This window comes from Drosophila tropicalis, unplaced genomic scaffold, assembly GCF_018151085.1.
Source record: "Drosophila tropicalis isolate 14030-0801.00 unplaced genomic scaffold, ASM1815108v1 contig_878, whole genome shotgun sequence".
In the NCBI taxonomy this organism is placed as follows: domain Eukaryota; kingdom Metazoa; phylum Arthropoda; class Insecta; order Diptera; family Drosophilidae; genus Drosophila; species Drosophila tropicalis.
The window spans coordinates 977,327-1,003,462 of record NW_027173374.1 but is presented as its reverse complement, the minus strand read 5'-3'; the positions used below and the strand labels follow the sequence as shown (position 1 = coordinate 1,003,462).

Sequence of the window (26,136 nt, the reverse complement as noted above, 5' to 3'; positions counted from 1 at the left end):
ATTGCCTTTCGTTGCTCTCTCTCTCCCTGCCTCTTGAGCTTAGCTATTCCCTGTCCAAGTGGCATCATTGATTAATTAACTTACATGATGCACCGTGGCCTTCTGGCAAATTGTATTCGCCTTGTGGGGTAAACCATTCTTTTTGGCCTTCGCCGCGAGGAGACTCGGCGCCAATCCATGCCGGGCGATGGCTCCAATATCCTCGTAATCGGATGAGGGGCTCGGCGACAGTGATGGCGACTCACCAATTCCGCCGCTTAGCGTTCGATATCGGGCCGTGCAATTGTTGGTGCCAATCTGTGCAAAAGAGAGAAAAAAAGAGAGAGAAAACCAAATCGGATTTAGTGCGTTTCCATATTAGCCAAGTTAAGTCAAGTCAACTTTGCAAATGAAATGTGCCCCCCACCCAACCCCCACTATGTCGGCCAACTCTGGGTTCGCATTCCCGGGCATCGTTTAGCTTGGCTTAAGTGCCACACCCAACCATGTCCCCGCTCCGCCATGACCATCTCCCGCATAGAAATAAAAACGAACACAAGAAAAACTTGGCTAAAAAGCTTTTCAAGTTTTTATGCGCACCCGTCTACGTGCATTTTGTTTTTCCTTCTTCTGCCAGACGTTGGCACAAAAATTCGAACTTTGTTTGTCACAAAGAGCACTTAATCAATTTAGACGCATTCAGATGCAGTACACACACCCCCACAACCCCCCACACACACACACACACACACATTGCAACTTAAATGAGCTGCTGGATGAAAGAAAAACCTTTAAGTAAACACTCACCGAAACAGCACTGAGTCTGGAGGTAACACTTTGTAAATCCGATATTGAACCCGCATAGTCTCCACTTTCACGATCATGGGATCTGAAATAGATAAAAAAAAGAAAATTAGTCACGTTTCGATCCTTTCTTAGCCTAAAATCTTTATTTTACTAGATGTTATATTGAGAGTTTTTCAAACAATTATTACTGACTCCGTCAGACCCTCTGAATTTTATTTTACTCTTCTATACCATTTATTTAAACCTGTCCAACCGAATGGTCTGGTTATGTACCAAGCAAATTAGCCAACTCAGCATGATAAAGGCACTGAAAGTTTGAAATCCCGTTTGGCAAACAGTTTTGATTGCAAATAATATTTTCTTGGTTGCAAAACAAATATATACACAAGGTATACTACAAACAGTCAACACACACACACACACACACACACAGACACCCAACACATATAGCCAAAATAAGAAAAACACTCGACACTGAGAGTTCTTTTGGGTTCTCCGGGTTCAGTCCGGAGGCAAACAAAGCTCATATAAATAAATATTTTATACCTTTTTTTTTGTTGAAGCTTGTCATTGTTGTTGCTTTTCGCAGTGTTCTGTGTTTGGCCATTTGACTTTAACACTGTTGAGATTTTAACTTTTTGCTGTTATTCTTTTTCTTTCGTTTTCTGTTTCTTTTGGCAAAGGAGAAAAAAGTTTTTGCCAATGCCCCAAAGGCTCACAGGGCGTATAAGTTATTTCAACAGCAAGCCAAGTCCTTTTGTATGGAACGACGCGGTGCGTACGTGTGGAAAACGGTTGCCGACACGACGGACCCTCCCCTCCCCACGCTAGCTCTATCCATCTTGCTCTATCTCCCTGATTGACACAGAAGAGCGACCTGGCGTTGAAGTAGCAATAATGCCATTTCATTCAAGTGTCGTGCCATCGTCTGCCATCATTGGCCTGACCATTTGTGCCCTCTGCCCACCCATCATCAGCATCTAGCAACGTCTTCTTCTTATTATTAGTTTTGGCTTTCACCTGGTATTCCTTTTTCTTCTTCTTCTACTGCTCCTTTTTTTTTTTGTTGCCTGCCTCTATCAGAGTTCGGTTTGTTGCCTCTTTGTGGCATGCGTAACAATATGAAATTGATGACTTTCGCTTCAATGCGTTTCGATATGTTTGCCAGTAGCCAGTTAGTCAGTTCAATCATTCATTCATTCGTTCGTTCGTTCGTTCATTCATTCAAACGTTTGTTTGACTGATTCATTCGTGTGGCTGCTGCAAAACGTTGATAACCACACTAATGAAGTGGGGATACCTTTCTTTATCCAACTGTCTCTGCCACCTTCTCGCTTCCTTTCATTGCTAAAAGTTCAATCCTTTTGCGTACCTTTTCAGAAATTGACAAATAAATTCGAAGCAAAGCTGAGCGAGCTATTTTGATTGCTTCGCTTTGGTCTGGTTTGGTTGGCGTTTTGTGCTTTGCTTTCGATCCCTTCGCTTTGGTCAGCTATTAGTGTGTATTTTGCTTGGTTCTCTGTTTGTCGGACTAAATGTTTGGCCTTTTCATGCCACAGTGCACACATTTGTGGCACAGTTTTATGGTTCAATGGACTGTTATTTTTTTTTTTTTTACTCTCGAACCATCCTTTGAAGTGTCAGCTAAGAAGGGTTAAAGCAATCGCTGTTTGCCATATCATAACTGACCAACAACAGACCACCCCTCCTCCTAAACTGGTTAAAGTTTAAGGCCTGATTTTCCTTAAATTTTGTTTTCATATACATTTTTTCCTCTCGCAGAGGGTTGAAGCGCATTTATTATTAATGTGAAAGCGTCGCCCTTTGGCCATATACTCAACTGCAAATAATAATGGCAATCAACAAGCAGTCCATTCCCAATCCTGTTACCATTCCCCACTAGTTCGCCTTACTTGAGCCGTTCCCCTTGGGCTCTCACTCTCTCTTCCGTCTACTTACCTGGCATGCGTTAAAGGTATTATTGTCGGTGGATTTGGTGGCTGCTGTGGAACGATAAGACCTCGTCGCGGCGGTCCACGTTGGGGCAATGAAATATCTCCGGCGGATCTTAATGAAATTACGCCCGTACTCTCGCGGTTGTTCGAGAAACGAACTCGGCCACCCTGCAAAATAAAAAACCAAAAAAAAAAAAAAAAACAAGAAGAAAAGAGAAAGCATGAGAATGAGAAATGTGAGCTAAACATGGGGATTAGCGTTCAAGTAGAATTTGTTGGCCGCTGTAGAGCAACAAAATTATGAAAAATTAACAAAGTTGTAAAAGTTTATACGCAGAGCACTGGCTTTATATATATATATTTTGTTTTTTTTTTGCTTTTTGCTTATGCTTTAGCCGTTGCTGCTGCGGCTTTTGTTTTACGTTTTTCTGCTGCTTTTGTTGTGGCAGTGATTTGCCAATGGTGTTGTTGTTGTTTGCTGGGGTTTTTTTTTTCATGGAATATTAAATTTAGTTTTTAAAAGCGGAAATGGTAAAGTTTTTTTGTGTTTTTAATTTAGTCAACTTTTCAAAAAAAGAAAGAATAAACTGCTTTGCTTTATTCTTCTATCGAGGTGAATTTGAGGTGATTTGAATTTGTGGAACAATCTCGAAAATGGTTTCGCTGTTATCCTGATGGCTGTGGGTGGGTGGGGTTAAAATAAAAAGTTTTCACATACTTTTTACTTTGTGGATTTGGCTTTGGTTATTTAATTTTTTCCTTTCTTTCTTTTTCATAGCATACAAATCAGGACCGCTTAAAAATTCCTTTATTTTCATAGCATATCTTTTTGGGCACATTGGCATATCGTACATACAAACATTTAATTGTGAACAATGATCAAAGACTGACTGCGGGTTCTTTTCTCCTTCCTCTTATTTGGGCATTTTCCCCCCACTCCCTCCCTGTGCTGTGCATTATCAATGACAACAAATGCGGTCCGTTAAACAAATACAACAAACCGCGCTTAACCTTTTTAATGGTCCCTGTCAAAGTGCTGAATAAACCGCAAAACTTTTTTCCAAACAATTTTCGTTCGTTTCTGTTCTCTCTCTCTCTCTCTTTGTGGCTGCCACATCAAAGTGAAACATAAAATCGAAAGGCCACAAAAGGCGGCCCAGAAATATCGAGTCGCCACTGAGTGATTTCAATTGACTAAGAAAACAAATTTATTTCCCTTACCCCCCAACCCCAACTACACAGTTTTATTCCTAATGCTCCTTCGAAGTGAAAAGCGCAATTCCAGAAATAAGTATGACGAGAAAAAAAGTATAAGAAAGAATTATGCAAAGGCAACAGAAAGAAAAAGTCTCAAGACGTTGCTCTCAAAACCGAGAGTCCCAGACCCAAGCCCCACCATCATCAGTGGGATGAGAGAGTGACTGAGTCCTGGAAGTCAACAAGAATTATGCACTTTTTGGCTGTCAATAAAAATAAAGTGACTTCGACTTGGAAGCCTTCTCTCTCTCTTTCTCTCTCTGTGCGGCTTGAAGAAAAGAAAAATGCCAAAGGACATACAAATCGAAGTTGGAAATCAATGCGCAAGCAAAATATATTCAGCGTATAATTTAATAAAGCAAATAAAAAGGCACAATGCTTGGAATGGGAATCAAAGTCGATGCCGAAATCGAAATCGAGGGGCGGAAAGGACACAACATTGTGGCTGGCAAATCCATAGAGAAATCAAAGACTGGGGCCACAGTCAGCGGGACCGCACGGCGACGGCAACAAACTCAACGAGCCATGGAGCTACTAGTAGATCGAATAGTCAGTCTGCTGCTTGCAGGATTAACGGCATAGATGAATGTGGCGCATAAATTCAAAATGTGATTGCAATGCTGGAGCGCGACATTATTGGGTTGGGTTGGGTTTGTTTCCTCTTTCTATCTTTTGTGGCAGGGCAAAGTGCATGCCAATAAGTGGGAGGTAAGTGCTTGGTAAACCGCAAAGCATAAATCACAATTCCTGAGACTAGCTAACAGATACTTGGTGACTTCTACTTCCTCTTGAACACACTCTTACCTGTATGGTAGCAGCTGGTCCACAATTCAGGCCGGCCATAAGAAAATCATCTGGATCGCTTTCATAGGGAGGCTCATCGTACCAATGACCTTGATGATGCAGTGCACTGACCGCATAGTGTGCACCACCACCGCCAACTCCTACTCCTCCGCCACCGCCACCTCCAACTCCGGTTCTCAAAGCCTCATCGTACATGTATGTATCGTCTGCAAAGGGATAGACTGTGTATAGCAGCCGCAAAAACCAAGTGGCAAGGGTAAACGGGTGGTTAGACATTGGGTTCTACTTTTTTAAAGGGAACATAGGAAAACTTTTCAAGCGTCCAAAAAAAAAAAAAAAAAAAAAAAAACAAAATGTGCAACGCCAACAAAATGGCAACACAATATTATTATACGCAACGTTGCACACACACACGCACACACACACACACAGAAAACTTGAAATGCCATTTGCCACATACGACGACACAAATGCAGGCAGAAGAAGTTTTTTGGAGTTGTTGCAACCGGAAACGGACATAAGATTTTATGCTCGCTTATGCATGTGACGCTAGCCAGACTGTGCCACGCCTCCAGTTGCAACATTTCGAGTGTAAATTTGTTTGCTCTTTTGGGTGTGCTTGTCGAAAGATTTCTTAAAGGGAAGGAGGCCAAGTTTTATGTGAAATGTTTGCTGGCCATTAGCTAAACTTACCCATGCGTCCCTCGCCTCGACTCATTTGCAGCAGTCCTTGGCGTATGTCACGCAAGATCTGAAAGAATAATTAGGATTGCGAGGATATTGTAAGATTCGTTAGTGAACAAAGTTGTTTAAGGACGATTTAATTGTTGCATTTTGTTCAATTTCAACTATACGTTTGGGGGGGACAACATCAAATAAGAGCTAAACTTGGTTAAACTCATCATCAAAATACACACACATACAGAGAGAAGGTTTGTATATTTTTGGGTGCACTTTGTGTCTATTTGTCTGTCTGCGTCTCAGTCTATCTGTCTGTCTGCATGCCAAACGTGACTGCTGTTTAAAATGAAGGAAAATAAGAGAGAAAAGTCGCAGCAAAAGGACATGGATGAGATGATGTCAACTTTGGCAGGCGGCGGCGACGAGATCCTCATCTTATTAGCTATCCAAGAAGTCATTGGAGAAAGCAGTGTAAAAAACAGAAAGGGACAAGCACTGAGACTGAGATGGCAAAGGCAAGGCGTTAAAATTACAAAATTCCATTTGAAAACTAAAACAATTTTCCAAGCTCAAGCAAAACTAGAATGCTTTTGGTTCCTGCAATGTTTTTGGCATCCTGCCCTCGCCCTTTCCTGCAACATAATAGCGCAATGTGTGCTGCATACTAATTTTACGAGGAAAAATAAGAAGAAAAAAAAAAAAAACTAGAAGCGGCATGTATGAGAATGTTTGGAATGTCTCTGTGTGAGTCCTTTTCTGTGTGTGTGTGGAAAAAGGATGCCAGGGCCGAGCCAAAAAGAAACAGCGTGAAAAGCAATGCTGAAAAATTAGCTAAAAGCTTTTTTCGGCAGCTGCATTAAAAATGCATTCAAATAGTATCCATGCATTCCAACAACCTCCCACCCCTCCCATCACACACCGCCCACCGCCTCTCTGTCCTTCTTTCGCCTGCTTCAACAATTGACTTGCTGTGCCCATTTCATGTAACAAATTGAAATTTACGTCGCCAAGACACAAGAGTTTTCTTCTTATGTATGTATGGAAGGACTAGGTGTAGGAATGGGCGTGGCAAGCAGTAGGGTGGCCTGCTTAATTGCCTGGCCAAATGTAAACCGAAAACTATGAGGCGGCTAGAGTAAACATTTATATCCCACTTCTCGTCGTCCTCCTCCTGCATCTTCATCTACTCTTACATCATAAATATTTCATGTGCATAGTAAATTTTCTTTATTTTTTTTTTTTTTGCGTTACTAAGTTGCCAAATGGAAAATAAGCATTCTGGCCCGAGAATTCAGCATCCATGTCCATGACCATGTCGAGGCAACAAAAACAGCAATTACAATTAGACAAACAGAAAGTTGTTTGCCCAAGTTAAGCAGCAGCAGCAGGAGCTGTAGTAGCATCCAAAAGCACTAACAACAATAACAACAATCTCTCTCATACTCTACACCTTGGTGTGTGTGTCTGCTTGTGTGTGTACTTTTCATTTATGCACAAAAATTATTGCCATTGCTTAGGCGCACACGTTGTTGTGAGGACATCGTGCAAACAGACAAATTGTCGTCGTGCGCCAACGCAATTTGTGTGCCAAAGAGTGACTTAGTATGCGTCTGTGTGTCTCTGTGTGTGAGTGTGTGCATTAAGGGCCAAACTAGTCACTATAGTCTGATGGAACAGCTGATAACTATGCTAATTAACTACAGATGTTAGGCAGAGCTTGGCTCTTTGTAACCAATTTTACAAAATCCTAAAAACCAAACAATTTTTGCTAAAGGCCAAGAATTCGATAGAATGAAGCCAGTCAAAGGATTTTTGGTAATAGCTGCCAAACAAAGGAAAGACTTTTAAGTGTAATGTAAAGAGGTGTAGAAAGGAAAAACTGTGTTCCATTTCTCCCATTAGTTCATGACACTTTCCTTTTAGTGAGAATGGAAAACGCATTTGAAAATATGTGAAATTTCTTTAAGTTAAACCAAAGTTTAATTTATCTATTTGCATATTTCGAACGTCTTTGATCGTCAACAACAAGAAACATATGCTATTACATAATAAACAAAATGTAAAACATTTGCCTCAAATTGAAATTAAATTAAAAATGAAGACTTTCGGCTTAGAAAATGCAGTAATTAGATTATGAATCTATCAACATTGCCTGACCACTTGGAAGATTCGTTAAAAAGAGATGAAAAAGTGAAAAATTCTTGCAAATATTGACATTTCAGAGGGTGTCCAGATCCCCCAAAGTTCCAACTGGATTTGTCGTTGTCCATATATCATAAGTAAACTTCTAATTGGCTCGAAATCATTTTCCATTTGGCATCTGTTTGTAGGTCCTTTCATATGCAATTTGTGTCTACACCTTGTTTATGGAATTCTTGCAACTATTTTATGTGGCATGAGAGACACTTTAAGGCTAAAACTGTGCAGCATTTACATAACACTAGCCATGACCATTCATTTACACTTGCAAACCTAAAATAAATCCACACACATACACAGAGACTTTTGAAAGGGTGGCATATCCTTCAACAACCTTCAACACAAGCTCTTAACGATGTGTGTGTGTGTGTGAATGAAGTAATTTTTGTATGTTTTTAAAAGTTTATCATTTGCCATGTTAAAGTTGATTGTTTTTTTTTCTTCTGTTGTTGTTTTAGTATGTCTGTTTTGTATGTTGTTTTTGCATGTTTCTTGTGTGTTTGTTTCTTTGTTTGTTTATACAGATGCTTTAGCCCAGAAGGAATAATTGCTATTTTTCTATAAAATATTTTTAATAGCTTTTTTAATTGGCTTGTGGTGTTTTCTTTTGGCCATCAGGACAACAGGACTGCTCTACCTAGCCTAAGTTATATGTTCGTTTATTAAAGGGAAAGTGAAATATCTACTACTAGTTTTCCTTTATTTGAGTATTATTTATTTATGCAAATAAAATGCTTTTTGCCTCCATGAAATTAATAGTCTTCGAGTGTCTATGTTTGTTTGTTTAGTTTCGTGTTGTTCTTGGGTTTTTTTTGGTCTTTGTGAAAATGTTTTATGTTTATTTAATTTGTGAAAAATGGCCAAAACAAATATGCTTGATTTATTTTTGCAATTGCAATTCCACAATTTACATGCCCGCAGCGCAGTTCATATGAGTAATTGAAACTTGAGCCAGACGGAAAAGGATTCTTGTGAATTTGTTGTTTTTTTTGTGTGGTTATTTTCATATCACTTACCTCTTCATGCTCACGTTGAAATTTCTCCTTTTTTCGCATTGCTTCTTGGACTTTTAACTGCAAGAAAGGGAGGAGAAATATATAAATTATTGTTAGATGATTTGCAATTGATAAATATTTATTTCTTGATTGATATTTGACAAAGTCTACTTTTAGGTGTTTATGCAATCGGTACGCCTTTCTTTTTGTTGGTTGGATATGGGGTATAAGGACATCATATGCTGTATGCATTATGCAGCTGTTACTTCTGCTCTTGTTGTTGCAGGTGTCTGTGTATGTGTTTGTTGTCGTTGTGTCTGCTGTTGTTGCTGTTGTCGCCGTGTTGATTGCATTTTTGTTGTGCTTGTTTTTAGTTGACGTTGTGTACGCTGTCATTAATAATGAATGTTGACGGCAATGAACTTTTAAATGTTGCATGCATCTACAGTCGGTCGTTGCTGTTGTTGTTGCCGTTGGCATGCCATTACAGGTAAACGTGCTCAAAAGCAACAACCGCAGCTTTCGTGTTGAAATTGCATTGCAAATGCAGTCAACAACAGCAACAACAACAACAACAGCATAATGGTGAAAGGATATTCCTAGTGTCAGAATTGTTGTAGTTGCTGCTGCTGTTGTGCAAATTTTTCCAAGTAATTTGCTCGGCTGCTGCAGCTGTCACCGTGCAGCAACAGCAACAGCGGCAGCTTGTTAAATTTTGTTGCATAAATATTTATGCTGGCATTCGCATGATGTTACCTTGGAATACATATACATACATATAGGTACATTTAGCTATGCATACTTACCCTATGGATTGTCTCTTCGAAACTGTGCTGTTGTCCTCCAGCTCCGCCGTTTATCATTTGAAAATGCCTCAGACGATCGTTGGCCGCCTAAAAAAACAAAACCAAACAAGAATAATGATAAGAACAGGTGTGTGGGCGAAAGAAATTTGTAAAATCAATTTAAAGAAATATTTTGAAATTCAATTTGGGCAAAAAGTTTTAGCCGTTTGGCTTATTAACTTTGGGAACTTGACATCAAATATGCACAAAGAGCATCTCTCCCTCTCTGTTTCTCTTTGACCCTAGCAGTCGCCACATAACGGCCACTCATAAATCAAAGACTCCTTTTCACTTCGTCCTCGTCCTGATGGGGGGAGTTGTTGCTGTTGGTGGGAGCACGTGCTTTATCGTGCCATTACGACGCCATTTTGTATTTCACACCTTTCAGCTGGGTTTTAATTTTTAATTAATAACGAGTTCATGGGGCAAACATGGGTCGCCTTGGATCAGTTCAGTGCCGTAACGTTCCATTCGTTTAGGGTCGCGACCCTTGGACCCTAGACCCCAATTCACGGCTCTCGCTCTCTCTCTATCTCTGTCTCTAATGCGTTTGTTTTCTTATCATAAATACCAAATCAACTGGCTGGGGTTCAAACACATGGCCATGGCCATACTCAGGGTTAACGTTGGAGTAGAAGCGGCATCTCAAGCCAGGTGAGTGGCTGTTTAATTATATTTTGAAAGGCCATGCCATAGACGAGCAGCAAGGATGCTGCTACTTAGGCACATATCCTTAGTCATTTCCTGCGCTTATCTGTTGCAGGTCGTCCTTCTTGTGATGTTACCTCTCCACCGGGTTATTATTTATTTTCTTTTTCTCTCTCTCTCTCTCTTCTTTCTTTGGTGTTTGTGTGTGTGTGTTTGCATTTTTTTCCTTTTTTCGCCAAGCAGCTTCTTTTATTTATTCTTACTTGTTTCGTTGGTTGCTTTTGAAAAATTTATGCATGTCCTTGCTTATTTATGAGCGGCGTCGCCTGACTTGTCCCGGCTACGTTATCTTTGGCCACAGTTTCATTGCCAGGCTGCTGCTGTTGCTACTTCTTCCCGCTGATGCTTTTGTTATTGTGCTCGCCGCCCTCAAGAATAGTAGTGCTCCGTGCAGGAGCAGACTGCTCCCCAAAGGTCTGCCTGGGCTCTAATCAAAGGCGCTTGGCACTGAATGAATCCTTTGTGAAAAGAGAGAGAGAGAGAGCTGCCAGCAGATAAAGTGAGCGAATGGAGTAAGTACAGCTCATGATGCTGGGAGGAAGCAGCGCCAAGAAAGAGAAGTGGCAATGTAGACATGGCCGTTGGCAAAACATTTTTAACCTTTTCAGTTTGGCATACAGACCGAAGAAGAAACTGGCAAAAGTAGAAGCCGAACCAGAAGCAGAAGCAGTGCGCATAAAAATTTACATGTCCCCAGGGCCAAGATTAAGTACGGCAGCGCGCAACCAAGACGCAGAAAGTCATAAAATGCCAGGCCAAGAAATGGAAAACGCAGCGGCAAAGCGGCAAGCAAATAAATTGAAAGAATTACCGCAGTTGATTTAAATGAAAGGCAAGGACAAACAATTTGCTTGCGGTCATAAAACGAAGCGCGAAAATGAGTTCCCCAGCATCCTCCTTCTCCCCCCATCTCGTTCCCCGTTCCACGGTTCATCGTTCATTCTTTCTTTCCCATTCCCCAATGGGTTTGCTGTGTGTATTGGAAAAAGAAACTTGACAAAAACTTACTCTAGCCTGTGCGCCATTTTGTTGATTGTTGCGATCCCGTCGATTGACAGTTTTTAAGCCCTTCAGCAGTCGGGCCAATGTTGTACGTTTCTTAGTTTCGCGTCCCTCTGTACATGTAAGAGATGGAAAGAGAATTGGATTAGCAAAAGGGAATTGAAAGTTGCATACTGATTTTCTCTCTTCCATTTTGACATTACCTGCTGTCGGTGGAAATTCATAAAAATACGCGGAACGTGGACTCAGGCAACTATAGGAGAAAAGAAAGAAATATGAAAATGGGAAATTGTATTGGTCAGAATGTTTTATTAAATAAAAAAGGAAGTAACAGACTTAAAGCATCAGCAGTAACAAATTTAAAGATTAACTAGAAGGGAAATTTCTGATGATGAAAGTTTCTAATGAAAGTCATAACTAATTTCAGATGCATTCCTCTTTCATCTTGCTTTGATTTGGCTCACTAAATGATTTTTAATGAAAATGTAATGAATCCTTTTTCAACTCACTTTTGTTGCACAAAATTCAAATGGGCTACATTTGGCGGGAGGGTCTGATGTTGCTGTGGTCCAACTCCGGGCTGTCCTGCCGCCTGTTGGCCTGGCACAATTGGTAATTGTTGTTGCTGCTGCTGCTGCTGTTGCTGTTGCAACTGCTGTTGCTGCAGTTGTTGCTGTTGCTGATGAATGCTCTGTTGCGTTTGTAACGTTTGCTGTTGCAACAAATGCTGCTGTTGCGTCAATCCGCCGCGTGCAACACGTGGCGCAAACACACCATAACCGAAACCATAGATCTCATCTTCTTCCTTGTCGGACAAACAACTCGAGGGCTGTGAAAAATAGTTTGCAAAAATATTACTCTTAAATTTTTGGATAGTTAGTTAGGGGGAAATAGTTCATATATTACATTTTTCGTGTAGTTACGTGCAACATGCAGCACACAATAAAATGAAAATTAAAATTATTACAGGCACAACAAAAATTCAAATCAAATATCTACAAATTGCTTGTGATAATATACTTTTGTATTTCTTTTGTGTTTATATAGAATAATTTACAAAATTTTCAATAAATTTTGGGTTTTCGTTTTATAATTTTATAGCCAACGCCAACATCAATCAGATTTTTTGTAATATTTTTGTGATCGATTTCAATTGATTTCAAGTATTTATTCTGTAAATATTTTCTATATCCAATTTAGTTGTTTTTCTTTCTAATTTTTTTTTTATGGTGGGCCTAATGCTGCTAATGGTGGGTGGTGGGGGGCGCTGTGGTGTTTGTTGTCTGTGTGCTTTTTATTATTATTCATCTTATATTGGTTGCTTTGAGTGGTTGTTGTGTGGTGAATAGGGAGCTGAGTGGATTTTTGGTGGAGCGGTGGGTGGGGAGCGAAGGATATGGGGCAGCATATGTATGTATACATACCGAATATTTTCCTGGCACATAAATTGGCTGACTATGACTATTGGGCAGGCCGGCGCCGTGCATTGAATGGCCACGATGGCCATGTTGCTGGCGGAGTTGAATACCGCTGCGACCACTGCCGCCGCTTCCACTGGCGCCGCCGCTGCTACCGCCAGCTGGATGTAGCGGACTCCGCTCCGCCCAAGCTGCTTGTCTAGCATTCTCTAAAGCACTTAAAATATCTCCAAAGGGAGCCATTAACAATTCACAATAGACGGATGCAAGACCCTCTAAATGACCGCGTTGTCCATCCTGGAAACGAGAATAGCACCAGAAGAAGAAGAAGAAGATAATAGTTACGTATGTATACGGCGCAGCCAGAACGATAGTGTGAGGAGAGAGAGAGAGAGAGAGATAGAGAATAAGGTAGTTGTGAGTGACTGAGCGACAAAGAGATAGAGTTTTGTATGAGTGTTAACTGCTAATGAGTAAATGGGCGAAAAAAAATTTGTGGTATTTATTTCGGTTTTCGATTTAGTTTTGGATTTTGCGAGAGAGGTTAATGTTATTGATGTTGGCGTTGGATGATGATGGTGGGCGTGATTGTTGGTTTAGTTGCATTAATAATTCAATTAGTTTGTTCGTTTAGTTGGGTTAGTAAACAGGCAATCGGTTAACAAGGCTTTGTTGTATTAATCTAGATGTGTGTGTGTGTGTGTGTGTGTGTGTGTGCATGTGGGTGTTTACTTATTCGGGCAGGCGCTTAACTCAAATTAGTTTGCCACATAACGCCAATTGCCACAAATTATTAAGTCAACATTTAGCCGCAGGGCACTAAAAGCAACTGCCTAATGCACTTAGGGTATATCATTTGTCTTGGCATAAATTATGTTCCAAGTCTGGCTAAAAGCCCTTGGCTTTCAGTCCAAAGCCAAAGCCAAGGCCATACATACATATACATATACAAGCCGTACACGTAAAGAATGAAAGAAAGAAAGCCTGATAAAATTGTTAACAAAACAGAGAGTTAAATTACACAACACATGCACACCAACATACAGACTGAAGAGAGAAAGAGGGAGAGAAAAAAGAATACACACACACACACATTGACATTGTTTCGCAACCCCCTCTATATGTACACAGTTTACGCACTTTTTCATTGCATACCTGAAGGGGCAATTTTTGCATAGATGGGAGAAATGAAAGGTAAAACGAGCAGCAGCGGCAGCGACGAGGCCAAAACCGTGACACTTTGAGTGCCGCTCGGGGCAAAGTTAAACTCTTGACATTGTTCCACGGTTAATGCCACCAACACCGACAACAACAGCAACAGCAACATCCAATCCTGTACGATGGCATCAATCAAATATGACACGCATTAAACAACGCAGTGTGCGTGCGTGTGTGTGTGTGAGAGGGAAAAATTGACAGCCTTCCCACCTGCTCAAGCGATATCTAGGCGTCTATGTATATGTATATTGGACGCGTTGCGCATTATAAAAAGTCTGCTTTGGTGCTTTATGCCTTATTTATAGTTGATTTTCATGCTGCCACCTCCAAGAAAATCAGCTAGCAATATACATACATATACAATGTAAGTTCTCTGTGTGTGTGTGTGCGCGGCGCAATTTTCCAGGAAATTGCTGCGTTTAGCGTAATTTTTGCTACTTATTGCCTCTTTGCGACGCCTAGGACCGTGGAACGTCTTTTCATTTATAGCCTTTGGCTGCCTGTTCAGAGTTCCATTCCAAGTATTTTTTTTTTCTTGCACTTGGTTTTTTTTTCCTTTAGCCTCATTTCATTTTTTTTCTTTTCCATTTACTTTACTTTCTTTCTTTTCTTTGCAGCGGGTAATTTCACAATGAGCCCTTGAGGCGCCAAAGGTGTTGGTTGTTGTTTGTTGTTGGGTTGTTTGGCCTTTCTATTAAGTGGGCTTAACAGACTGAGGCGTAGGGTAAGGTGTAAAAGTTTTGATGAGCCTGGGACCAAGTGGTTCGGCATTAATAAACGCCGAAAAAAGTCACTTTAATGGTCAATTGAAATGAATGTTTAAGACCAAATGGAACCTATGACAAGTGATATTGAAAATTATGTCCCAATAAATGTTGCGATGCTAAATTATTTATATGAATACCATTAAAGCATTCAAATATAGTTTTAGCTTTATATATATTTATTATTATTGTGATTTTCATTCAATTTATATGGAACATTTGCCATTTCACAACTAATCAATATTTCAGTTACTTACTAAACAAGTCTTTCAATTTTCCTATTTGACATAGAAATGCTCATGGCTTATGGAATTATTCAACATTTCTATGGACTCATAATACACATGAGTGTGTGTGTTGGTATCTATGTGTGTATAAATACATGAATGTATGCAATTGCTCATTATGCGTTGTGTAGAAATTTATTATGCAATTTCAAGTTTATGTCATCGTGTGCGGAATCAATTTCATTGCACGATGGTTCGAATGATTATGCCCTCTTCCTTCCCTTCTATTCTCTGTCTGTATGTCTGTCTGTCTGTCTGGCACTCATATGGCAAAGGAGTCATAACAACAAATTCATAAAGTCATTTGCAATTTGCTGCAAAAGGACAAAAAAGAATACAGAAATAAAAGAAAGGGGAGAGAAAAACCAAAAGCAAATGCGATGCGACAGCAAATGTTGGAAAAGTTTCCATCCTGACGATGATGATGATGATGACGATGGCTGATGAGGATGGCGGAGATGGATATGCTTGCTGCCCTGATGCTGATACTTATAGTTATACTTATTCTAGTTATGTTTGTTCAGTGGATGCTTGAACAAATTCATAAAAGGCAACAGCCAGAAGAATAACAAGAGCAAAGCAAGCAAAATAACTGTCGCAATAAAATAATTTATTGAAGTTTTGCAATGCCAGCGACAAATGCAATAAACTTGCGAACCTTTCCACACTCGCTCACACACACACAACATGACGTATGCGTTATAAATTTATTTTCAATAGCGTTGGCTTGGCTGGAATATTGGCAACTCTTGACACATATCCGTGCCACTTTGAAAGAGACAGAGAGAGAGAGCGAGAGAGAGAAAAGTGCAAACTGCGGACCAAGACAAACAGCATGCAAGGCAGTTAGTTAGAAGCACTGGGAAACTGGGAGCTAAAGCAACAGCAGCTAGAAACATCAGCAGAATAAAGTGATGTATGAGTTTAACGCCCTCACGTATCAGACAGCGACAGCGACAGGACCCTCCTGAACTAAAGGCAAAAGTTGTCTAAGCGCAGAAAACAAAAAAAAAAAAACCCAACAACACAAACGCAAAACACAAAAAGTTAAAAAAAAAAAACTTGTAATATTTTCTATATAAAACTAAGGAAAAATATTAAGCGAGTGAATATGTTGCTGGGATATTGACAGCATAATTCGTAGCGTATAGCCCAGAGCCGTGCCAGGATTTGGCAATGACAGCCGCAGCACGAGCAGGAGCAGTAGACAAACTTTTTGGCAGCCAAAAATTTTGTTATTTCTGCTCTCTCTCTGCTTAGAGCAGCTAAACTGAAGAAGCTGGCCAAATGACTTTGTTTATTTGTTTTATGTATTTAGTAATCAGCTTTTTGGCAAAACAAATTATTTTTCTTTTTCTTCATTTGCGTAGGGGTGGCAAATGCAGCCAGGACCCAAGCACCAGCAGAACAACAGGCTAATAACTTTTGACATGGGCTTGTAAGTGGCATTAAGCATACATATTGGTGGAGGGGGGAGGTGTGGCACATTATGGATATGCCCTGCAGTTGCTACATTTTTCGTTTGCTCATTAGTCTGGTCATGGAATGGTATGAAACTCATTCAAGTCTGTCAATGGTTTTCTCTTTTGCCAGAAACTTGACACTCGACTTGACTTGAGTCCTGCTAATTGATGACATTGCGAAAGATGTTGTTAATAAGAAGAACATGACAGAAGGAAAGGGTATGTAGGATTTATCACTTAAGTGGTTAAACAAAAAATATAGGTGACTAAATAATATGAAACTGAAATTTGTTGGTCTATGGCAACTTTCTGGATCTCAAGTCATTAATCTAAGGACTAATGGACTACGATAATAGATATCAAAATGTTTAAAACTTGGCTTAATAGATCTAGAAAATTTGTAGGTTTTCTTACAATTAATGAATTCCTGGCCTGTTAGATAAGTTTCAACTTATTTGAGAGACAACTAGTATAAGCTTTCTAAGCTACGAGAGATGGTATAGAGTATACAAATATCGATATTGATATTTATTTGCCTGGACTTAAATGCCGGCAAGCCGTTTAATGAGCAAACACAACGTACGCAAAATTACAAAAGGAGAGGAGAAGAGAAGCAAAACAAAACGCAAAAAGAAAAAAAAAAGAGAATAAACAAAAGCTCGCCTGTTGGTCAGTTCCAGAATATTTGCACAAGGCTTCGAGCCACATGCAAACACCAATTAGACTGACCACAAAGCAAATAAAAAAGGTATCAATTAAGGGGCGGCCCTCTTTAAGCGACTTTCGTTTATGGTTGTTTTTTGCTGCTGCCGCTCATCCATTCAACCGTTCAGCCATCCAATCTCCTCTATTCCTCTAACCATTTGTTATGAGCAAAATCTATTTGCGTTTTACAAAAAGTCAGTCACAACAATCATTCAGCTGCTTCTGCATCCGTTTCCTTTAGATGGTTGATGCGCGTAATCAGCTAAAAGAAATCAAAGTCCAAATCAAGTTGATTCAAGACGGGGATTTCAGATGGCAATGCCAATGGTATTTTATGTTATATTGTGTTCAGTTCCGTTCCGTTTCGTTTCGTTTCGATTCGTTGTTGCTCACTGAAGCGTCGATGTCTATGTCAGAGAGCACTTAAGGGTTAATTTCATAAATTGTAGATCAAAGCATTTCCCTTAGCAAATTGTTGATGGCGCGTCCGCCCAGCCATTTGCCCTGCAGTTGACAATTTTTGAAAGTCAGTGATTTGTAAATAATCCTTTTATAAGCACAATGGCTGCTCGTTAACAGCAAATGAGTTTTAGCATGGCCAGTGGACAAGCACGGCCGCTATGCCACCTCCATCTCTCTAAGCTTTACCCCCCCAACCATTACATACACGCCTCCCTTTGCTCCCCACCCCACACTCACTTTGCTGCTTATCGCTGTGACAATCTGAGAATGAGGCACTGAATAATGCGTGGCCATTAACACAGCCATCATCGTCAGTAACAACAACAATAGCAATAGCAACGTCCTTGTCCATATCCTTTGCTAGCCTCTTGCCGGCAATTCCAGCCAACACATTTTATGTTGTTGCTCATTGTTCATGGTCGTTGTTAGTTTTTCGGTGTTAATATGCCGCATACATGCAAAGTTTTAGCCAGAAAACTAGCTATGTAAAACCTACCATTACGGAAAATGGTATTTTGTATTACATCCTCTTCTATACATGAAAACAAACTCGAGAACGAACGCCAAAACGCGAAAGGCAAACTCAAACGCGATCTCGACTATGTTAAGTTGTTACAAAGCACAAAAACTTGTCTGTGTGTGTGTGTGTTAGCTGGTGAAATTCATTAGCAAGGCGCACATGTAAGTATCGACAGGGCAGCAGGACTGTGGCAGGAGGTAGGAAAGAACAGGGATACACTGCTCTTGCCTGAAAGTATTTTCTAATTAAATACTCATGTTTTACAATATGACGCTGACATTTTGCGGAAATGCCTTTTAATTTCACATTTCAGATGCGCTTACACATGTGCCACAAAAGCCTTTTGCCATCTCGTTTGGTCTTCCTCCCTCTCTCATACAGGTCCAACCCCTTTTTAGCAGCTTTTAACTCATTTTGCTTGGCATCTTTCAACGTAGATGGCTGGCACATTTAAGTTTAATTTGCCAGAAATGAGTTTTAGTTTTGTAAAACATACGGCGCACAAATTCGAGAAGCATTTGCTTCGTGTGTCTCAGTGTGTGTGTGTGTGAGGCAGTTCCGCCTGCTGTTCTTTACATTTGCTGTGTCATTTCCGCTCCAACCGCCCCCTCCTTCACACACTCGTACTCGCACATTAGCAGCAAATAATTTAATTTCTCATTTGAAAGTGATGGAAAAATCATATAAAAAAGAACGAAAGAGAAAAAAAAGGGTTGCTCATAAAAATTACGCATACGCAACGTTTGACATAAAATTGCGCATGATGACGACAACAACGAGGATGATGATGATGATAATGAAATAAGGAAGAGAAGATGGTAAAAAGTCAGACAGAATCAGCTTCACTTCACTTCAATGACAGCCGTTGCCTCGGGTCTCAAACGCATGACAAAAAGTGTGGAGGAAAAGTGGCCACCTCCCCCCTCATCAACTGCCATTCCCCCCTATATATCTATTTGACTGCCTTGCATTACATTTCAATTTCCATTTTTCCTGCCATTTAATTTTAATTCATTTGCATTGTCTCGCTCTCTTTCTCCATCTCTGTGCCTTGTGTCTGTGCCGTGTTCTTTGTTCGTCTTTGTCATCAAATGAAATGAAATGAAATCAGCCATAATTAGCATAATATTTCATACTTAATGTAATTTAAGTTGGCAAAAAAAAAAAAAAAACAACAACTGCAATGCATGACAGAGTCGGGCGAGCTATTCGAGTGACAGCCATGCAATGCCCTCGACAACGCATGCAGTCATTTCAAAACAGGACGAAACGCAAGAAAGGGTGTGGTCCTGTTGGATATGGTTTGAATGATTGTCCCCGTTTGACATATGCACACACACGCCAAGTGCACCGTTTGATTGTTACCGCCCTAAAGCTTTTGAGGCCATTTCTATAAGGCTTCACCTCTGCTCCTCCACTCCCCACTACTTAACCTTTCTCTCTCTTGTCCTCTGTCTCTTTCTGTCTCGTTGGCTTCACGCACGTGCCCGCGGGCTGCTTGTCTTTTGCCAATTTATGCGCTCGCCTGACGCAATTATGCGATATTTTCGCACAGGGGCGCACCACACTATGGGCGTGGCAGAAACGGTTGTGGCGAGGGCGTTTTAAGTTTTGCTCGAGTTTTTGGTTTTGTTGCGTAATTTAATTACTTTTTTGTGGCATGGTCTGAGGACTCGAAACTGTCGAGGGGAACTGTGTGGGACGCGGGGCGGCTGGACAATGCTGCTGCGTCTGCCACTTGTGTGGCAATTTAAATTTTGTAAGGAAAATGCTTGAGGTCATATTAGAGGAAAATTAATGTTGTTTTAATTGTAAATGAGTTTGCAAATGGACAAGGCAAAACCGAGAAACGGGATTTGCTCCGTTTCCAATTGTGTCTAGACAATAATGAATGAGAGTTTTAAGGTCCTGAATTATAAATATTTTTAGGCAACTTTAATTTTAGGTAGAATTCTACTTATCTCTTTTCTCTCTTTATATAAGGCTAATTATTAAAACCAATAATTAGTTAAAGCCAATGTTAAGCCTCTTCTCTTTCTCTGTTGTCAATGATTGATTTCATTATTTCTTTTGCACAAACATTAGTCATCTGAAAATGGGAGAAAAAATGTGCTTGCTGCTTGCTCTTGGTAGCAAATTGACATTAAATGCACAATCAAACAACATACGCAAAGGACAGAGTGTAAGAGAGGAGACAAAATACAATTACAACAAAAATAACAAGTAGGAAAATGTACATACACTAATCTGCCACAGAAAGCAGCAGCAGGAGCAGAAGCAGGGCGAAATGGAAAAAAGTAGGCGTTGCTGTGTGAATGAGTAAAAGGCAAAACGAGTGACAGCATGAGAAAGTGCCAAAATGACTAACGCATGAAGCATGGATGGCAGGATGTATGGGGTAGAAGAAGAAGTAGAAACTTTGAATGTCTGGTAGACACTAACCATACCCCATACCCCATTCGCAAATGGATGGGTGATGAGAAGTAGCATGACTGGCAGTCAGACAGATTGAGTTTCATTTGGGTGGAAGAGTTTCTTTCTTTTTTTTTGGAAACCAAAGGCAGTGCAGAAATATTTTGCCAAATTACATTTCAACAGCCTTTTGCTGTTATAGTTTTTTTTTTCTTTCTTTCTCCCTCTCTCTCTTTCTCTCGTTCGTTCGCACAGTGACTTCCATTTTCCATGTCGTGTTGGTCAGTGAAAGAAAAATTTCCACATTTGGCACATCAATGTCAAATTGAGGCATCGGCCAGACAGCCAGCAGCAGGCAACAGTAGAAGTAAAATACAGAAAACGAATGGAGAAAAGCCAGGAAATTGCCAAAAATGTGTAGCCATGTGTGTATATGGGTGTGTGTGTGGGTGTGTGTGTGTGTATGTGGGTGGCTGCAGCAAAGTAGACAAACTCGTAAAATGAAATGAACAAAAAAGATTTCTATCTTGACCATACCGGAGCGACCGTTCGTTTTTGGCCACTCGAATGACCAAAGTTGCTTAATATGACAGCTGCCCCAGCTCCACAACAGCGACCAGATGAAGGGGCCAAAACAAATGAGTGTGTAATAAACGTGGCCCATGGCCCATGGATGAGTCAAAGTTGAGGCATAAACTGCAATTGCCGGCAAACTTCTTAAGTAAAAGTAACACACAGAGAGAGAGAGAGAAGAAGAAGAGAGACAGACTGAGGAAAACTATTTAAGGAAGCCACATGGAGACGAAATGCTTGTTAAGGCGCAAAGTTCTTTATCATTTACTCCCACCCCAAAAGCACCGGTAAGTCCGATGCTAATCCGTAGCAGCAGCTCTGAATGCTTAAAACAATTTACTTTGATGCCCACACACCCATAAAGACACACACACACACACACACACGTCACAATCCAATTGACTTCATTTGTCCAACTGAAAAGAAATGGACAAAATGATAAAGCTTTAGGGTCACCGTCCCCCCCTCTAGCGCTTCTGTTTAATTCATTGTTCTCTCTGTCTGGGATCTAGAATTCAGAGTCCATTTCCACATGCATTCATAAGTCGCACCCTCGAGTCAGTTAACCTAAGCGCACACACAACAATGGACAACGGCAGCATTTTGATGGATTCACCCAATCCTACTCACTCCCATTCCCTTCCATTTGGTTGGGTGGGTGGGTGTAGGCATATGAATTGATTTGCTGTCAGATGCTACGGCAGGCAGCTGCATGCACGACTTGCCTTGACAACGTCCTCATTATGCCGCACATATGGGCATGGCTTTGGTCTTCCACCACGTGCCACTTAGTATGCGCAGGCATGTGGTAAGATTTGGCTGCCAGCCTGCCAAGCTTCTAGCCTTCCAGCATCATCAACTCCCCCTCGAATTCATTTCAATTTTACGTATTTCCTATATACATTTTTCTTGGCAACAATATTTCTACTATATTTTCTCATGCAGATGAGTTTATTGCCCATACGTTAATCTAATATTATAATATTTATCAAAGCAATCTTGGATAATTGTATTGGAACAAAACTTTTATTCGTTACCAGGAAACAAGCTGTCAACATTTTCATGAATTACAGAATGAAAAAATAATATTTTGGTATTACAATTAAGAAGGCAAAAGGACTTGAGAGTCCGCTGCTTAAAACGCAAACTTTCTTCATCAAGTCAGCACACAGCAGTTGGCCGGGCCAGGGCGTTGGCGGCGCCTAAAACTATGCTTAATTTTTTATCAACTTGCAAGTCACGCCGAAAACCGTCTACAGCGACGACCCAAAGACCAACTTTGAGCCAACTCTGGCACTGGGCCAAGGCGAATGACAACTTAAGGTGATGGCGGGGCGTGACATCACAGATTGTGCTGCCGCCTAAAAGCCATGAAAATGAAAAGAAATGCTGCAAAGCTTAAGCTCAAGCAAATGGCAACATTTGTGTGGCCTAAAACGCCTAAAAAGCCAAAGCCAGACAAAACAAAAGCGCGCTTTGAGAACATTGAACTTTTCAACTAAGAATAAAGCCAAGCAAAAAAGTGGCCAAGTGGTAGTTGGAATTGGGAGGGGTAAATAGTTTGTGCAACCCGGCGAATGGCAAACAGCAAACAGCAAAAAGACAGTAGCCAGTTGGCACTTTGGCAGACAAGAGACAACAACAACAATTGAGCAAAGTGTGCACCCTCTCCTAATGAAGCCAGCCAAAAACCTAGCAGACACAATGTCTACCAATGTTTTTGCTGCCGAAAAGTGCATTCATATGGGTCTGTCCTTACCGTCTGTCTCTGCCTATTGTCGGGCCCATGCAATCTGCCAGCCATCTGTGAGGCGTACACACTTGTCAGAGGGAGCCAGACGTTAGACATTGCTGACAGGACGACGACGCCTACCTGGCCGCTTGACAACTGTTCCCAGTTTACTTCTGTCTCTGTCTGTCTGTCTGTTTGTCTTTCCGTGGGGCTGCCGTTTAGCTTTTAGTGCACTTGTCAATTGCCTGACCTAGAGAGTGCCACCCCAAAACGACGACGACAACAACAACACTAAAAATACTGACTCATTGTCTGCTTTTAGTGCATTTTTTTGCCGCGCTATTTACTTTTTGTTTTGTTGCTTTGGTTGTTGGATATTTATGGCTTTGGCTTTTGTGAGCTGTAAATCTGTTAAGCTCTCAAGTGCCTTGTGTACTGGGCAAATTAATAAAACTTTATGAAGCTCTCACGCTTGCGTTTATTATGCTAATTTCCAGTTTGAATTACCCAAAGCCCGTCTGCCTCCTCCTCCTCCTCCCTTTATACATCTATGGACGAACCCAACCCGTTTGGTTAGCTCTCTGCCTGCTGACTAGCCAAGCCATACTCATAGTGAAATGTTGATTAGGGCTTATCAAAGCTATTGGCGCTTTGGCTATGGCAATTTCATTTTATGTGAGAAATGGGCATTAAAAATGCAAAAGTGATTATCTCTAATGGCAACACACACACACACACAGACACACACTCACCATACAGTTATGCAAACCCACAATGCATTTTGCATACCATTGTACATATTGAAGGGGCGTAAAACTTGGGGGTGGTACTTAAAATGAGTTTATTATGAATTGCATATGTATTTGTGTCTGTGTGTATTTGTGAATGCAATTTGATGGTGTTTATAATGGCGTTCTGATTGAAGTGATTAGCTTGCTTGGAGGACATCAATTACCAATTGCAAATTTCTTTATACATGATCAGTGCATATGGAAAAATGCTTAAATGAATTTGCATTAAAATGAATTCCTTTTATGTATTTGATTCTTGCCTTTTAATTTAAACAGTTTAATTTCATATATTCTGTGAAAAGAAAATACCTACATAACAGCCTTTGGTTGGTCTCATTTCGAAGCGTGAAATTTAATTAATGTTGTGTAAATTTTTTTTTTATGCATATTTTCACACAATTGAAATCAATTTCATATCTTTGTCGTGAACCAAATGGGACCCATTCCATTATTTTAGCCGCAGACAGACAAAAGCATCGAGCGGTGGTCGCATCAATGCAAATCCGCACAATGTAAATTAATATAGCATACTTAACAGCGCACAGCGGCACCCATTTTGTGGCTAACAAATGGAATTTTTTTGCATTTTGCCACTTTTTGCTTTGGCAGATTGACACTTTTCATCAAAGCAACAGCCGCAACACTTGCACATTTGACAGTCCACAGTTGTTGTTGTTGTTGTTGGTTGGCAGGCGGCAGTGGCGGCTGTTTGTTTGTTTGCCAGGGGTAGAGTGTCAGCCCCTGACCCGGAGCCATACACGAACCAATCAGTGAAAATTTTACCACAGGCAGACACATACACACACTCACACTCAAACACACATATACTGAATGCATGACGCGTCGCGTTTGGCTGGCTTTAGCATTGTTGTTTATCAACGTTGACAAATCTTTATGTTGCCTGCATTTTTTGTCCTGTTGTCGTGTTGTTGGCTCGACTGGCACTCTAGCTATTTTTCATTAGAGGAGCGCTCGCATGTGGTTAGGTAGAACGCACAGGATGCGGGCAGGCAGGCAGAGGGTGCATAGGAGAAAGAGGATTTAATTTATTTAAATGCTTATCACGAAAGGCTTAAATGTTGTTTTGCTTGTTGCGGCGGCGGTTTAAAGCGGCTTATGAAAAGACCAAACAAAAAAACAACGAAAAAAATCACAAATATTAGTAGGAATGGACTGAGAGACAGAGAGGCAAGGCAATGTTTGGATGTGGAGTTAAGGCAAAGCACTGCAACGTGTCTGATTGTAGATATTGTGTAGAAGGCTTACAATTTTTATACGCCAAGGATGAGAGAGAGATAGAGAGAGAGAACTAGCATAGCGTAAGACTCAGTGGAAAGAAGAAAACGAAGGACAACAGCATCAAGCAGCAGATGGGCTGGTGATGAGACCGCAAGTTGAAGGGAAATTGAGTTGGAGTCGGTTAAAATGAAGAGCCTGGTTTGTTACCGCAACAAGACAAAATAGACACGAGACACGAGTTTAGATTGAAAGGGTCGAGTACCCAGCTAACACACACACACCCATCACACCACACAACTGTCCGTTCAATTAATTATTCAAGTGAAAATTTTCATATCCTGCGATACATACGAAATAAGTTCGTTCGGGTTGACTTCGACAATCGACAGCTGTTGACCTTACCTCAAAGTGCCTGCTCAAGGCACTAAAAGCAAAGTCTGAGGTGTGGGGAATGGGAGGGGGAATGAGTTTGGGACACCGTCTTGTTTGCTGTGGCAAATTTATGGTTGCAAATTGTTTTGCACCCAACCCAGGCAAGAGGAGGCAAAAAAGGTTAACATGCTGCGGATGAGTAACATATTTTGTAGCTCGTTGAAAAGTCAACATTTGGCAAATGCCAGGGTTTTCGTACGGCGATGCCCTGAAAGAGCGCCATTCAATGATCCAAAGGACCTAGGTCCAGGTCCAGGATCGAGTCCAGCTTCCTGCTTTGCATGCCAGTGAGCAGAGACGACGACGAGAACGACACCCGACTTGGAGCCGCAAAAAGGTTCAAGGCAGTCGTCTCTACTACCAAATGTTGTTGATGATGATGATTGTAATCCGGTTTGTAAGTTATGTGCTGCTTAATTGAGTTCACATGCACATGACCTGAATTCTTGATTGCCAGCGGGCGGGCCTACACGTCCTACATACAACAGTCAGTCTCCGGATAGGGCAAGGATTCTAATACAAAAAACAAGGCATCTGCTGCTGCTGCTTTTACTCCTCAATGTGGTTAAAAGCATGTGTATGAGTTTGTGTATGTGTGTGTGTGGGTGGGTGTTGAGGTCGCGTCAGGTGTGCTGCTGACTGCTGATGAGCACACAAAATGAAAGCACAGCACGTGCTGCCCCAGCTAAACTCTGGAGGATGAGCATACCAGTTTAACCCGCAAGTTGATTTCGCTTATCCTTTATCTTTCTTTACATTTGCTTTTATTGTGTAATTTCTAGTTTGTTTCTCTATCTTCCCATCTTTGTCTCTCTCTCTCTCAATCTGTCTCCTTTGGTTCTCCATCGCTGTGAAGAAAAACAATCTCTTAATTTTCGTAAATCTGCA

At 40.8% G+C, this 26,136-nt stretch overlaps 1 protein-coding gene across 5 annotated transcripts in view; it reads right to left on the bottom strand.

Moving 5' to 3' along the window:
- Nucleotides 1–26,136, bottom strand: part of SKIP (Shal K[+] channel interacting protein) — a 160,274-nt gene that overhangs the window by 3,537 nt on the left and 130,601 nt on the right. For 2 of the 5 annotated variants that reach the window (XM_068301667.1, XM_068301668.1), the window contains exons 4-14: nt 12,657–12,947; nt 11,742–12,061; nt 11,436–11,485; nt 11,239–11,345; nt 9,484–9,570; nt 8,699–8,755; nt 5,496–5,553; nt 4,803–5,023; nt 2,746–2,909; nt 787–868; nt 85–297 (exon numbers count right to left, since the gene is read on the bottom strand). In XM_068301667.1, coding sequence (XP_068157768.1) covers nt 85–297; nt 787–868; nt 2,746–2,909; nt 4,803–5,023; nt 5,496–5,553; nt 8,699–8,755; nt 9,484–9,570; nt 11,239–11,345; nt 11,436–11,485; nt 11,742–12,061; nt 12,657–12,947 — 1,650 coding nt within the window. The remainder of the gene's footprint in view (nt 1–84; nt 298–786; nt 869–2,745; nt 2,910–4,802; nt 5,024–5,495; nt 5,554–8,698; nt 8,756–9,483; nt 9,571–11,238; nt 11,346–11,435; nt 11,486–11,741; nt 12,062–12,656; nt 12,948–26,136) is intronic. The other 3 variants (XM_068301669.1, XM_068301672.1, XM_068301670.1) reach the window with 3 other exon arrangements.